The sequence below is a fragment of the Pteronotus mesoamericanus genome, unplaced genomic scaffold (genome assembly GCF_021234165.1).
Source record: "Pteronotus mesoamericanus isolate MK-2021 breed Mesoamerican mustached bat unplaced genomic scaffold, CSHL_Meso_final scaffold_21, whole genome shotgun sequence".
In the NCBI taxonomy this organism is placed as follows: Eukaryota; Metazoa; Chordata; class Mammalia; order Chiroptera; family Mormoopidae; genus Pteronotus; species Pteronotus mesoamericanus.
This window is the reverse complement of record NW_026555310.1, coordinates 32,042,173-32,057,641: the sequence shown is the minus strand read 5'-3', so window position 1 is coordinate 32,057,641 and position 15,469 is coordinate 32,042,173. Positions and strand designations below refer to the sequence as shown.

General features: G+C 38.3%; 1 protein-coding gene across 1 annotated transcript in view; it reads right to left on the bottom strand.

Annotated features, from left to right (window-relative positions):
• Positions 1-3,914: 3,914 nt before the first annotated feature.
• LOC129084645 (antigen WC1.1-like) overlaps positions 3,915-15,469 on the bottom strand; it is a 155,183-nt gene continuing 143,628 nt past the window's right edge. The window contains 2 exon segments of the mRNA XM_054590837.1: positions 3,915-4,051; positions 5,046-5,189. Coding sequence (XP_054446812.1) covers positions 3,915-4,051; positions 5,046-5,189 — 281 coding nt within the window.

Here is a 15,469-nt window from a genome sequence, read left to right as displayed (position 1 = left end):
CAACGTAATAAAGGCCATATATGAAAAACCTACAGCTAATATCATACTCAATGGGCAAAAACTGAAAGCTTTCCCACTAAGATCGGGGAACACGACAAGGATGTCCGCTCTCACCGCTTCTTTTCAACATCGTATTGGAAGTCCTAGCCACAGCGGTCAGACAAGAGAAAGAGATAAAAGGCATCCAAATAGGAAAGGAGGAAGTAAAACTATCATTGTTTGCAGATGACATGATAGTGTACATAGAGAACCCTGTAGACTCTACCAAAAAACTCCTCAACCTAATAAGTGAATTTGGCAAAACGGCAGGATACAAAGTCAACATTCAGAAATCAAAGGCGTTTCTGTACACCAGCAATGCAATAGAAGAAGAAGAAATCAGAAAAAAAATACCATTCGATATAGGAAGAAAAAAGATAAAGTACCTAGGGATAAATTTAACCAAAGACACAAAAGACCTGTATGCAGAAAACTATACAACATTGAAAAAAGAAATTAAGGAAGACACAAATAAATGGAAGCATATACCGTGCTCATGGATTGGAAGAATTAATATCCTCAAAATGTCCATACTACCCAAAGCAATTTATAGATTCAACGCAATCCCTATTAAGATACCAATGACGTATTTCACAGAAATAGAACAGACATTTCAAAAATTTATATGGAACCATAAACGACCCCGAATAGCCGCAGCAATGCTGAGAAAGAAACACAAAGTAGGAGGGATCACAATACCGGACATCAAACTCTACTACAAAGCCACCATACTCAAAACAATCTGGTACTGGCACAAGAACAGACCCATAGACCAGTGGAACAGAATAGAAAGCCCAGAAATAAGCCCAGGTCTCTATGGACATCTAATATTCGACAAAGGGGGCAGAAGCATAAAATGGAGCAATAACAGCCTCTTCAACAAATGGTGTTGGGAGAGCTGGACAGCTACATGCAAAAAATTGAAATTGGATCATCAGCTGACACCATACACAAAAATAAACTCAAGATGGATAAAAGACTTAAATGTAAGTCGCAACACCATCAAAGTCCTAGAGGAGAACATTGGCAGGAAACTCTCAGATATCCCACGCAGCAATTTTTTCACTGATATGTCTCCTAAAGCAAGGGACATAAAGGAAAGAATAAACAAGTGGGACCTCATAAAAATAAGAAGCTTCTGCACGGCGAAAGAAAACATCAGCAAAATGAAAAGGGAGCCAACCGTATGGGAAAATATATTTGCTAATGATACATCAGATAGAGGTTTGATCTCCAAGATGTATAAAGAACTCACTCGACTCCACTCCAAGAAGACAAACGATCCAATCAAAAAATGGGCAAAGGACCTGGGCAGATGCTTTTCTAAGGAGGAGATACAGAGGGCCCAGAGGCACTTGAAAGGATGCTCAGCATCACTAGCCATCAGAGAAATGCAGATCAAAACCACCATGAGGTACCACCTCACACTGGTCAGAATGGCCATCATAAACAGATCCACAAACTACAGGTGCTGGCGAGGCTGTGGAGAAAAGGGAACCCTAGTCCACTGTTGGTGGGAATGCAGACCGGTGCAGCCACTACGGAAAGCAGTGTGGAATTTCCTCAGAAAGCTGAAAATGAAACTGCCTTTTGATCCAGTGATTCCCCTGCTGGGACTATACCCTGGGAACACCAAAACGCCAATACAAAAGAACCTATGCTCCCCAATGTTCATAGCAGCACAATTTACAATAGCCAAGTGTTGGAAGCAACCTAAATGCCCATCAGTAGATGATTGGATCAAAAAATTATGGTACATATACACAATGGAATACTACGCAGCAGAAAGAAAAAAAGAACTACTAAACTTCGCGACAGCATGGATGGAACTGGAGAGCATCATGCTAAGTGAAATAAGCCAGGGGGCGAAAGACAAATACCATATGATCTCACCTATAAGCAGAACCTAACCAACAATGCAAAATTGCAAGGAAAATATGACCAGCAACACTGAAAGGAAAAGAAATCAACAGAGACAAGAGGGAAGGGGCGGGGGCAGGGAAAGGGAAGGGAAGGGGAAAGTCAAGGAACATATAGCAAGGACTCATGGACAAAACCAAAGGGGAAGAGCTGAGGGAGGGAAGGAGGGAGGGGGCAAGGGAAAGAGGTCGGGGGGAGGCAGAGACAAATGTATTTAAAAAGTAAATAAATTAAAATAAAAAATAAAAAAAATAAAAAAGTATTTCAAGGCAAAAAAAAAAGATACATACCTATTAAAAGTGGCAGTGAAAACAAAGAAATATATTCTCTGAAATAAAAAATTTATTCACTTTTTAAATAAGTTGTTCTAGGAGTACAAAACAAATAATATATAGATATTGTCCAGCAGGACTCTATCACTTTATTTGATGGTTACACTTACCCAGTTTATCTTATTGAAATGACATGAGTGAAAAATGGCAACTTACTTAAAAATGGGAAATGGTAAAGACTATAGAGTGAAAGATCATTTTAGGGCGAAGAAACACGTATACAATGCAGAGTTTCAAAAGAATCTGATGGCTTGGGAAATGCTGAGCAGTTCAGTATTGCTTGATCCTAAAAAAAGTGTAAGGAACTAGCTCATGAGGATAAAGAAAGGTAGTTTCAAATGTGAAGAGCTTCATACGTTATGGTTTTGAGTTTTCTAATGTAGCATACTGTTTCCTAAATTTTGATTTCAGGTAGTACATGGGGGTTTTTTGAAAAATAAATGTACACATAGTTTCTGTACTTCAGAAAAATTTCTATTATTTTATAGATGTTTTTGATAGTAATATATATTCCCCTATTGAACAGAATGTTTAACTATCTTCTTCAGATAGTGAATGTAAAGAAATTCTAGGTATATAGTTACTCAGTTAAAATGCACTATGAACATATTCATTATGCTGGTTTACAAATAACTGAATTTTGGAAACTTTGGTATAGCTGATAATAAATCAGTAGTCTTTTTTTTTTTTCTTTTTTTTTTTGCAGCCTCGGGCCGCTATTGAGAGGGGGGGTTTTTTTTCTTGGTTCTGCTGGGAGCAATCAGTGCTTTTTTATGCAGGAGAATCACATTGTTTGGCTTGTCTGTCCCTCTTTTCACCTTTCTTTCTTTTGATACAGCTCCAGTAAATATGCAACAATTGTTTGGAATGGGAAGAGTTGAAAGTAATAAATACAGTCACTTAAAACTCTTGCAATAGGGGTGGTTAGAATTGTTTGGTGTCTACACAAATATAGTGAGAGAAGAGAATGGAAAAGAGACTGTTAAAAAAGGATAGAAAACAATAGGATTTATGAACAATAAAATCTATAATTTGAGAGAGAAGATGGATATTTAAGACGTTGGTGAATAACTAAAAGAGAGAAAAGGCAGTTAGAATAAAAGATATTGAGTAGTAGCAGATGCTTGTTATTCATATTCCATAAAAATTTGAGCTAAATTAAAATAGCTGCTACCATTTCCCTTCTACCTACCAACCGTCACTTTGAACCTTTTAGGTATTAGAGAGAGATGGAATATTTTGGAATATTCAGCTGTGTGTTTCTGAGTTTATCTTCATAAGAGTAAGCACCCAATTTGGGGCCAGATTTCAGAGTTTTACACTGTTGGAGGAAGGTGTGAATGCCTCTGTTCCTAAAGGTGAGAGTACAGCCTGAGGGGACAACACTGATTTTTTCAACTGAGATTTCACTTGAAGAAAGAATATTTGTAGACTAAATTTTCCAAGGTCAGTGGGAGTCAGAATATCTAGATATTTAAAGAATAGCATGCATCTATGAAGCTCAGAGTATTTATTATGAATAATTTCCTTTTATCATAAGTACATGTAAAAACTTTCCAGTAAGGAAGAAGACAGGACTCTCATTTATTTGAAAAACAGTATTACAGAGGATTCTTTGAAGAGTTACTTGCTCCAAGAATGGCACTACATGGTGCTAAGCTCAACATCATCATACCCAGGGTCTTGTCTCAGAACCAGTGAGGATCCTTTCTCTTTCACGCTAGTTTTGACAGCTTCACTAGGAGACTGTAGAGAGATGCCTGAAACAGCAAGGAGAATTCTGATATCAGTGGTGACAAAAAGACAAGACAGAGTCCTCTGGTGGAAGGAGATTAGTACAAAGTGGGTACAAAATATGTATTGGGGCCCAGTACTTGTATGAAGGCTAGACAGAGCTACTTTAGACTGATTCAGTGACTCTGTGTACTAGTATCTTGATCTTGACAGTTTGAAAGGAGGTGGACAAACAATGGCAAGGAGTTGAAAAGAGACATGAATGCTCATTTTCACACCAGTGATCTGATTTCCTAAGAAATGGAGGCAGGAGACCACCTCTCTAGAGCACCTCAGATGACCTCTCCTGAACACCTCAGTAACAGACCACACCTGCCTCAAAGTGTTCATGAGAACAGTCTGGGTCCTCTGTCAGATGCTGAAAAGGAGCGGCTCAGTCAAATCCCTCTACAGCCCAGGGACCACATGCTCACATATAAACAGAAAGTCTAGTCCTAGGGAATGGAGGTTTTTGTCAACTGAAACAATGAGAGAAAAGATTATCGTAGTTTCCTTTCAGTGCTGAGATGTTAGGACTCTAGTTTAGGCCACTGCATATTCTGCATTAATAGTGGGCAATGTCAACTTAGAACATTTGGTGACATGGTTCTCCCAAAACTAATTTTTGTAGCTCACAAATTTAATTTACATCAACATTAACAAAACTTTCCAGATTCCTTCTCACAATCTAAAAGATCCCTGAATTTATTTTCAGAACATATATTTCAGCCTGAGGGGTAAAATAGGAACAAAGCCTCTGCAATGAATAGACATGTCAATTGATGGTGGACATGAACCCAGACATTACAGTATGTTGTTTCTCCTCTCAGAAGAGGTAAAATGGTTATAAGATACCCGAGATAGAGAAGAGCTAATCTTATCTAAGTATCCAAGTGAAGAAAAAATGACTATTGGTAGGTCCACCCTCATCTTCTCCATCACAAGAAAGTGAGGTTACTGGAGGCCGGGCTGTCCACTCACCTCTTTGGGGATACCAGACATCACCTCCCTCTTTTGGGAAAAAATAATTCTCACTCATGTAAGGGGGAGAGGGAATTTCAGGAGCAGGTAACTCTTCAACATCATCATAACTGTTTCCTATGGCATTGGCATGTCCTGGAGGCTCTGGAAACAGACAAGGACTTAAGTGAATAACAAAGTATGGTTGGACAAGGTGATGCCCTAAGTCCATTCTAATGCAGAGATTCTAATAGCTAATAAATATAGTTACCCTATTCTGTGACTGTCTCAAAGGTATATATTTGATCTCAATTTTCTTTGACATTACTTAAATCTTCTAAGTATTCTAGTATATCAAGGTCAATAATACTTTTCTAACAGGTTCTTATACCATAAAACATAAACAAATGTTAGTTTGCTATGAGTTTCAGGTACTATTTTCAAGCATATGGTACAGAGTTGTAACATATAATGTACACATATCAGTGACTGAGGGAGGAGGTATTTGGATCAAGAGAACCCAGGCTGTCCATGCACCTTCTGAAGCTGTGGGAGACACAGAGCTGGCAGAAGGAAGCTTGGATCTAGGCCACTCAAAGACAGGAGATCCCATAGGTCCCATGAGAGAAGGTCTGGATTTTAATCCCCACTAGAGCTCAGCTGACCTGAGGATCTAATCCCCAGGAACTCTTCTGGACATGCTTCATCCCAAAAGCTGTTCATTGTTATCATCTGGAGAAGATCTAGGCCGAACATTCTTCTCTTAAGTTCCTTATAAATAATAGCCTCTGGTACTTGATATGTATAGGCACCAAGCACTCCAATGTTTTTCAGGGTTTATTAAAATCATTTTTTTTGTCTCAATATACACATAATCCACTAAATGATCCAAATATTATACTATCTCAGGATCCAACCATACTACCCAATGATCTCTCTTGATACAGAATTGTTCAGATGATCAGTTTCAGATGTTTTAAAAACTGTCCTTTGATTCCATAATAATACATTAGATGCATGTTTGTAACTGTAGAAGTAGCTGTGGATATAGAGAAATCAGTCTGATCTTTCCCTTTCTGTGGCCACAGAGTGGACAGATGAAGCAGAATTGTGAACTGGAGAGAAGAGATCCTTCCTATCCTAATCACAGGAGGAATTCTCCTCAGATGAGATTCTTCTTCTTCATCCCCACCATCCAAGTGAAGGCCAATCATTACTGTATGGAGCAGAGTTAGAGTCTCCATTTCTCTCTTTGTCCCTTGAATAATACAGCAGCTTAGTCACTGAGTCATCAGGCAGGTTACCTGATAGGGAAAAAGCATTACAGCCAAACAGAAAAACTTTTCCTGTAGTATGAAGCCCAATGTCTTTGTTCAGAAAGAAACTTGAGACTTCAGACTTGTAGACAGAGGAGTTACAGCTCGTGGGTTAGGAGCAGGCTGATAGTGTGAGGTCGAGTTAGTGGTTGGGTCTGTGCTTGATGAAGAAAATCCATGGCCAGCTCATGAACAGAAGGGAAAACATGGAATACACCTGAGCTGTCTGGCAGGTCCTCCTTTTCTGGTTTTATGAGGTAATCTGTTACATGACATCATTGGGAGCAACTTCAACAGCAGATAAGGCTGGGGAACGTGACAGGAGTGTAGAGACTGCCCTGCAGATGTTCCCTTTACTAAGAGACAAAGCCTTAGTGCTCTCCACTGATTACCCTTGGAAACATCCCTGTGGGCCACTAGGGCTCTCTTCTTAGCCTTGTGCCCTGTTTGGGTTGGACCTATGTTTCCCAACCCTGATCTTGACCTTACACTGAATTCTACTGTCACTATTCACAAAGCAGGTCATAATTTTTTAAAAGGAAGTCAAAATTCTTCAGTGGTTTTACATTCGACCCAGGTCAAAGGATTCAATTCTTTCATATTTTGAAGTCTGTTGAAGAGAAGGTAGAGTTTTGCCAGATAATGAGATGAAGGTCAATGCTTGTGCACTTTTCTTGTTATCAAAACTGACTGGCTCAATATCCTTCCCACTACTCTCCAGATCATTTGGCATCCCTACGGCCCACCTTGGTGCTCTGCTCTCTATCTGTGTAGCTGAATCATGGTCACCTCTTGAGTCCTCACAACCATGAAATCACCATTCAGATACAGTGGGTCAGCCTGAACCTCAAGATGTGATCAATCTTGATGTGAGAAGGCTCCCTGGTAGCCAACAGGGGAGGCGGGAGGGGCTGATATACCTGCACAGGGGGCAGCAGTGGGACAGCTCCTGGGTTTCATTCCTGCTGAAGCAGAAGATGGGGAAGCACTGGATCAGGGACAGCTGGGCATGGTCTTGCCCCACATCCAGATAATTTAGGGTCCTTGGCTGAGTCCAATGACAAGTGAAAACACAGGCCTCATAACTAATCTAATGGCCTGAGTTACTGAGACATTCACTGGATCCTAGCGTCTATCCCCAGCTGACATTACTTTATCTGTTTACTTGTTCATCACTGTCTACATTCCACAACAAATACAAGTACAAACACAGACACACACACCCCTGAGTGAAAGCTCCCCAGAGGAAGGATCTTGCATATCTTACTCACCTCTGTGTTTCTGCTATCAAGACAGTGCCTGGCACATTGTATACATTCATTTACGAAGCATACATTGAGAACCTTCTCAAATACTATGTATAAGTGCTTGACAAATATTTATTGAAAAAAAATGAAGAGATAAAATCCAGTGACATAAAATTATATTAAATTCTTGCTAATCATGAGACCTTGCTATATGTTCCTTGACTTTCCCTTTCCTTTCCTTTTCCCCCGCACCCCCCGCCCTTCCCTCTTGTCTCTGTTGGTTTCTTTTCCTTTCAGTGTTGCTGGTCTTATTTTCCTTGCATCTTTGTGTTGTTGGTTATTTTCCGCTTATAGGTGAGATCATATGGTATTTGTCTTTCGCCCCCTGGCTTATTTCGCTTAGCATAATGCTCTCGAGTTCCATCCATGCTGTCGCGAAGTTTAGTAGTTCTTTTTTTTTTTCTGCTGTGTAGTATTCCATTGTGTACAAAGGGGAAGGATTGAGGGAGGGAGCGGGGGGCGGCAAGGGAAAGTGGTTGGGGGAAGGCAGAGACAAATGTATTTGAAAAAATAAAAAAAAGTGAGGATATACGTGAAATGAATTTAAATATAAAAAAAGAATATTAGAAAATAAATCTTTATACTTTGCTTCCTCAAAAAAAATTTCTTGCTAATCAGTAAGATAATGAAGGAAACATAAACTAATGGTAGTTGGTTGTGATAATAGTGCATATGAAAAATAATTAGTTCATGAGCACAGAATTAATTTATATTCAATATTCTACCTAAATAATTTGTAGTGGAAAATTATAAAATAGGTTTTAAATTACTCCTCTGTTACTTAGTATGACATGTCAACAAGCAAAAATTACAATAGTAAGAGGAAACTCTTACAAAAGTTAATATACAGAATAGAACAAGTAGAAATGAGAGAAAGGTATGTGGCCTATACTGAGCTATTAAGACAGAAATGTCTGCATGAAACTCAAATTTACTAACCAAAAATTATATTGAGAGGATACAGAGATAACAAATAAAAGACTAAAAACACATAAAGGAATGAAACAAAGAAATACATATAAACAAAAAACAACAGAAGAAAACAAAAGTGTACATGACGCTCATAAGATATCAACATTTGTATATCCTTTCTACATCATTCTATTAAACCTCTAGCCTATGCAGAGAACATCTCAGAAAATGATGGCAGGAACTCCCTTTGGGCTGGTTACTCACTTTCAGGGTCAGAGACTTCACTACCTTTCAATTCACGGTGTTTAATGTAGGAAAAAACAAACAAACCAATATTAGGTCTAACATACAAGGGAGGCAACAGTAGGTTTACAGTTGTGAGTATGTGAGTTTATCCTTGTTTTATTAATTAATTATTATAGCATTTATTTGCATTACAACTATAAACCTACACTTTCCCACCCCTATATCTTTGGTTTTCAACAGGGAAAAAGAAAGAGAGGCAAGGAGAGGAATAAGCCTCTGTCTATGAAATATCTATTGCCATATTCTCCCCTGCAGTGAATTTCAGACACCCCCCAGTGTGTTGTTCAATGTATACCTGTATGGGGTGTGTATAGTTGTGTGCATGTGTGAGAAGGGGAGAGAGAGATTGAAAGAAGGTATGATACACTCACCAGTCTATAGAGGTTATGTGCAAATATTTTATTACAAAATTGTTTGTAGATTGGAAAAATTGAAATCAATTGTACTACCAACAAATAAGCAAATAGTTACCTAAACTTTAGTACTAGCCTGTTATGAATGAAATAGTTGCTGTTGTCTTACCAATGAGCTAGATTTACCTGGAGGGATATCCATGATGTATTAAGTGATAGAAGTCAATATAAGAAAAATGTGTATAATATAATTTTAATATTGTAAAAACAAATATCAGTACACAACCAAATAAACCCATTTATGAGTATTCACATTGAACTCTTCCCATCCCAATCCATCCTTACATATTTACTGGAGTGGCATGAAAAGAAAGAGAAAGCTCAGAGGAGAGGGTCAAGCACACCAAACAATGTAATTCTCCTGCTGAAAAAACACTACTGATTTATTATTAGCTATACAAAAGTTTCTGATATTTAGTTATTTGCATACCAGCATAATGAATATTTCCACACCAGCATTGTAATTGTATAACTATATAACCAAGATTTTCTTTACATTTATTGTCTTTAAAAGATAAACATTTTGTTCAAAAGTAGAATATACCAAGTCTGCCTGGAAAAAGTCCAACCACTGTTAATATAATGAGAACAGTTCGTGTGACATTACTGTAACCTTGCAGCCAAGGAGAGTGGACTAGAATGTACATGTGTGAATAATGACTACTTCACTGTACTGATCTGTGGGAGTTAGTGCACAATTGAATGAGCATATATACTGTGTGGTGTCCCACTCAAAATGACTGAGAGTAGAACAACGAATCTGAGTCAAATTTTGCATTAAGCTTGAATATTCCTCCATGGAAACTATTTAAATGATTCAGAAGGCTGCAGCTATTGGTGACTGGTGATTGGCAGCTTCATCATGAAAATGCATCCACTCATGCCTCACAGTATCGTGCAGTTTTTTGGTGAAATTTCAAATCACCCAAGTGACTCAGCCCCTCTGCAGCCCAGATTTAGCCCCCGGTGGCTTCTCGCTTTTCCAAAAATTAAAATCACCTTTGAAAGAGAAGAGATTTCAGACTGATGCTGAGATTCAGGAAAATATGACAGGGTAGCTGATGGCAATTGGGAGAACTGAATGAGGTCTCAAGGTGCCTACTTTGAAGGGGACTGAGGCATCATTGTCCAATATACAATGTTTCCTGTATCTTCTTCAATGAATGTCTCTCTTCCATAGTACATGGCTGGATACTTACTGGACAGAACTTATATATTACTACCAAAAATATCTATAAAATAATAGATATTTGCCTGAAGTTCACTAACTATATGTATATTTATTTTTCCAAAAACTCCCCAAGTACTACCTGAAATCAAAATTTGGGAAACAGTATGCTACATAAGAAAGCTCAAAACCCATAGCCTGTGAAGCTCTCTGTATTTGGAACTCTCCTTCTTTAGCCTCATTAGCTAGTTCCTTACAGTTATTTCAGGAACAAGCAATATTGAACTGCCCTGCATTTCCCAAACTGAGTAAGTATAACCATTGAATACTTAATCAGATAGAGACCTGCTGGATAATATCTATATATTATTTGTTTTGTACTCTTAAAACAACTTAAAAAATGAATACATTTCTGATTTCAGAGAATATATTTCTTTGTTTATCATCACTTTTAATAGGTGCATGTGTTGACTGAATGTTATCTGACACTTGTTATTACAATCCTTTTTCCAGAAATGGTAAAACTAGTGTTGATGCTGTCACTGTGTACCACATATTTCAAACACAAGGGACAAACAGAAGCAACATTCACTCTAGCTGAGCAGCAATATGCTTTTAGAATTTCTGACTTCATTCAATCATCAAATGAGCACTATGACAAATTCATTAATTGATGATCTCAGTCTTCTTGCACATCACTTTTCACCTTTTTGTATGCCCTGCTAGAAAAGTTTGGCTGGATCTCTCTAAGTGGTGATAGATAATTCCCTGGACACAATCTGAGTTTTAATCCCTCAATAATAGTCCTAACTATGCAACACTGAATAAATTTCCCAATTAAGGAAGACTCAGCTCCTCTTGAGAGGAAATAAGATTGAAAGAAAAATAAGACCTGTTTACTAAATCAGATTCAGACTGTGAATAACAGCATAAAGCAAAGAGAAGTAATGTCGTTGAGATCCTGAAGATCCTCTTGTTCTAAAGAGAGTTTGAGAGAATGACTTTCCACCAAACTTTGTGTGAGGACTATTTTCCCGTCACTGTCTCCTCTGATCTAGATGTTTATCACCACATTAAATCCCAGTGTCGGCTCTGGGCCAGTCAGGTAGATGGATCTGAAACAGCTGGGAAACTTATTTTTTCTGTTTAGGTATAAACCCAGGAATATAATTTATAAATCCAAATAAGTATCTAAATTAGAAGAAAGAAAGTAAAACTGAAGATCGGCAGGGTAACATTCTTGGACCTCCACCCTCTATCCATCAAGGGAAGAACCATGCAGAAATAAATGCCTAGCACCTTTCACAAGAGGCTGTGAAGGTTATGTGATGTGACAGAGTAAAAGGAGCAGAGGGACTACAGAGAAATAAGCTTGCTAAGTGGAGAGTTAATTTTGGTTTCTGAATGACCACAAAGGAGGTGGTTATTTGTGGGTGTCCAAAAGTTAAAGCTCTTATCCCTTGAGAAAATATGAAAGATTATGTAAATAAGATAGGAAACCCATTCAGCACTATGGAATCAGTAAATGGTAGAAGAAACAAGCAAAGAAGTAAAAATAAAATGATTATGTATTTTTGTAGATGCAAACAACAGGGAAGTTTAGTAGTACACTTTTCTACCCAGCAATCTCCTCTATTATTAAGGACAAAGTATTGAATTTATGCTCACGTGGAAGTAGTAAAAATTAAACTTGAAAAAGTATACAAAATACAAGAAAAGCCTAATGTGCCCAAAATCAAGATATAGAACTAGTCAATCACCACAAAAGAACTCCTTTATGTTACCTCTTTGTATTCACATTCACTTCCCACCCCACCTCATCCTTCTCCCCATCACCTGGCAAAGGCTAATCTCTTCTCTACCTGTATAGTTTTGTCATTTTGTTAATGTAATATAGGTAGAATCATATAACTTTTGGAAGTGAGTTCTGCAACATTTTTCACTAAACATAATATTCCTGTTTGGGTTGTTGTATGTATCAGTAGTCCATCCCATTTTATCACAGAAATGTATTCCATTGCATGGCTATATCAGAGTTTGTTCAACCACTGATCCATTAAAGATATTTGATTGTTCCCAGTATTTTGTTATTACAAATAAAGCTGCTAAGAACATTTGTGTACAGGTTTTGCATGAACATACATTTTTATTCTAGGGGATAAATGCCCAAGACTGAAAGGCTGCATTATATGGTGAGTGCACATTTAATTTGAAGACAGCGCTGAAGTGGCTATATTCTGACCAGCAATGTATGAGAAAACCAGTTTTCCTGTATCCTCATCAGCATTTGATATGATCACTATTGTTCATTTTACCTATGCTAATTGATGTGCAGTAGTCAACCTATGCCCTTTAATTGGACTATTTGCTATATTTACATTGAAAATAACAATAATATGGTTGGGTTTTATAGAAATTAAGAAGAAAATGTGATCTTTCATAGTTTCTCATATGTTTGCCATTTACAGTTCTAATCATTACTTCCCGTAGAGCTGTTTTCATCTACTGTCATTTACTTCCAGCCTGAAAAATTTCCTTTAGCATTTTTGTAGTAAAAATCTGTTAACAATCAGTCTTCCCAATTTTCATTATTCGTGACATTCTGGCTGCATTGTCATAATTACTACTAAGCAGAGAAGTTTCCTGGCTCTTGTTGCAGAGCCTGGAATGGTATATCCTCCAAAATCACCTCCTCCCAAAAGGCTCATTCATAAGCAACAGAGGTCATTTGAAATGATTGCTGCTATTCTCCCTAAGTCTAAACACTCCGAAAGTCTGTTTACCAATTCCTGGCTGCTTTCTGAGCACCCAGTTCATAGAAAGCCCTGTCCTCGAACTCTCCCAAATCTGGGTGGTGAAGCTTGTCTAACTCTCTCTTCCTTAAATTTTCCTGATCTTTATCTCCAAAAATTACAGTAGCCAGCTCTCTGTGACTTCATTAACACCATGCCTCAGAAGTAAAAATCAAAGAATTTTTGTGAGTATACTTCTTATTGTTTTGTCACTTTCCTACAGCCAATGACCATGGACGTTATACTGGGAGAAGCCCTGGGCATCTTCCAATACTCATGCCCTGCCGAAACTTATGAAGATGACAAGAGTGAGTATAGTTTAGGCCCCCAGACAGCATCCAGAGCCATCAGCTGAATAATAAGTTGGGCTCAGCTCATAACCAGGCCACTGCTCCAGTTCTTATATTAGTTCAGCAACCCCTCCACACATTTACACTGTGGGGGAGTGTTTGAAGATGAAATCTTTTTTTTAAATTTTTTTTTAATTTTTAAAAATTTATTGATTTTTTAAAAAATTAATTAATTAATTTTTTCAAATACATTTGTCTCTGCCTCGCCCCCCACCACTTTCCCTTGCTCCCTCCCTCCCTCCCTCAATTCTTCCCCTTTGGTTTTGTCCATGAGTCCTTGCTATATGTTCCTTGACTTTCCCCTTCCCTTCCTTTTCCCCCGCCCCCCTCCCTCCTTCCCTCTTGTGAAGACAAAATCTTTATTTGGTTATTGCTACATGATATCTCTTTACCCTGAAGAATCACAGCAAAACCACACTTGCATTTTAAAGAGTTACCAGATCAAAGCAATCCTGAAGCAATATTTTCAGAGCAGAAGCCCACTCATCTGAAATTGTTCTTCTCTTAGTTTAACCATGTGAGACATGTGAAACCCCTTCATCCAATCTGTAAAACTTATACAGAAAAAATTCCTAATTCTTCTGTCTATATTCCTTCTGGATCTTCTCTGTATAGGTCTCCTATTTCTTGCTTTCCTGTCCTCTTAGATCTATGGGTCAATGGCAATTTTTCCTCCATCAACTTCCAGCAAAGAGAGATGGGTTGATGTAATTTGCTTAGAAGTCTTTATAATCAGACAGACAAGAAATGACAATGTCCTGAAGAATTAAGAGGAAGTGATGGAAACGAAAGTCTGAATTTAAAAGAAATTGATAACAGCTCTGATCGGTGTGGCATCATCATGCAAACTGAAAGGTCATGGGTTTGATTCCTGGTCAGGGCATATGCCTGAGTTGCGAGTTTAGACCTTGGTTTGGGCTTGTGCAAGAGGTACATTTACAGAATGCAATACTATGCAGCAGTAAAAAAGTGGAACTTCTTACCTTTTGCAACAGCATGGATGAACCTGGAAACTATTATGCTAAGTGAAATAAGCCAGTCAATGAAAAAAGATACGATATGATTTCACTTATAAGCAGAATCTAACAAAAAGAAGAAACTAATGAGCAGAACAGAGGCAGAGGCATAGAAAACAAGGAACAGACTGAGAGCTGTAAGGGAGGAGGGAGAAGGGGGCTGCTTGAGAGAAGGTGAAGGGAGTAGTCAACGAACATAATAAATGACCCATGGACGCGGACAGTGGGGTGGGGATTGACTGTGGGAATAAAGGGTGGGATGAGTGGTGAAGGGCAAAGGGGGAAAATTGGGCAACTACAATAGAATAAACAATAAAATATTTAAAAGAAAAAAAGGATGACATAGAAAAACAGCTACCGAGATTACAGAGTGATTCTTCCATCCCAAGAAATCTCAAAGCTAGAGAAAGTCGTATGGACTAAGTGATGTTATCAAACTTACGAGTACATTCAAATTTTGTATCTACAAGAAGAATGGGCATTAAGAAGCTCAATTACATCCTGTCCTGGTCAGAGACAAAATATGACAGGTATCACCCAATTCCACGCACCTGGCTCAGAATCTCTCACCCCATTCTTCTCTGCGGGCACTTCCTGCTCACCCATCTGAGAGTCAGAAGGAGCCTTGGGCACTGGTAACTCTTCTGCATCATCATAACCATCGCTAAAGGCATCAGCCCTCTGAGCTGGAACTTCTAAGGGCAGACAATGGGATCAGGTGAAAGCACAGTGAAGGGGTTGATTTAGGTAATACCTACAGTTCTTTCTGACCCAGAGATTCTGATGGCTGCTAATCAGAGCCACCATTGACCCTATGCTTTAACGGGTATTCCAATGTCATGCATTTCATTTCTATATGCCAATA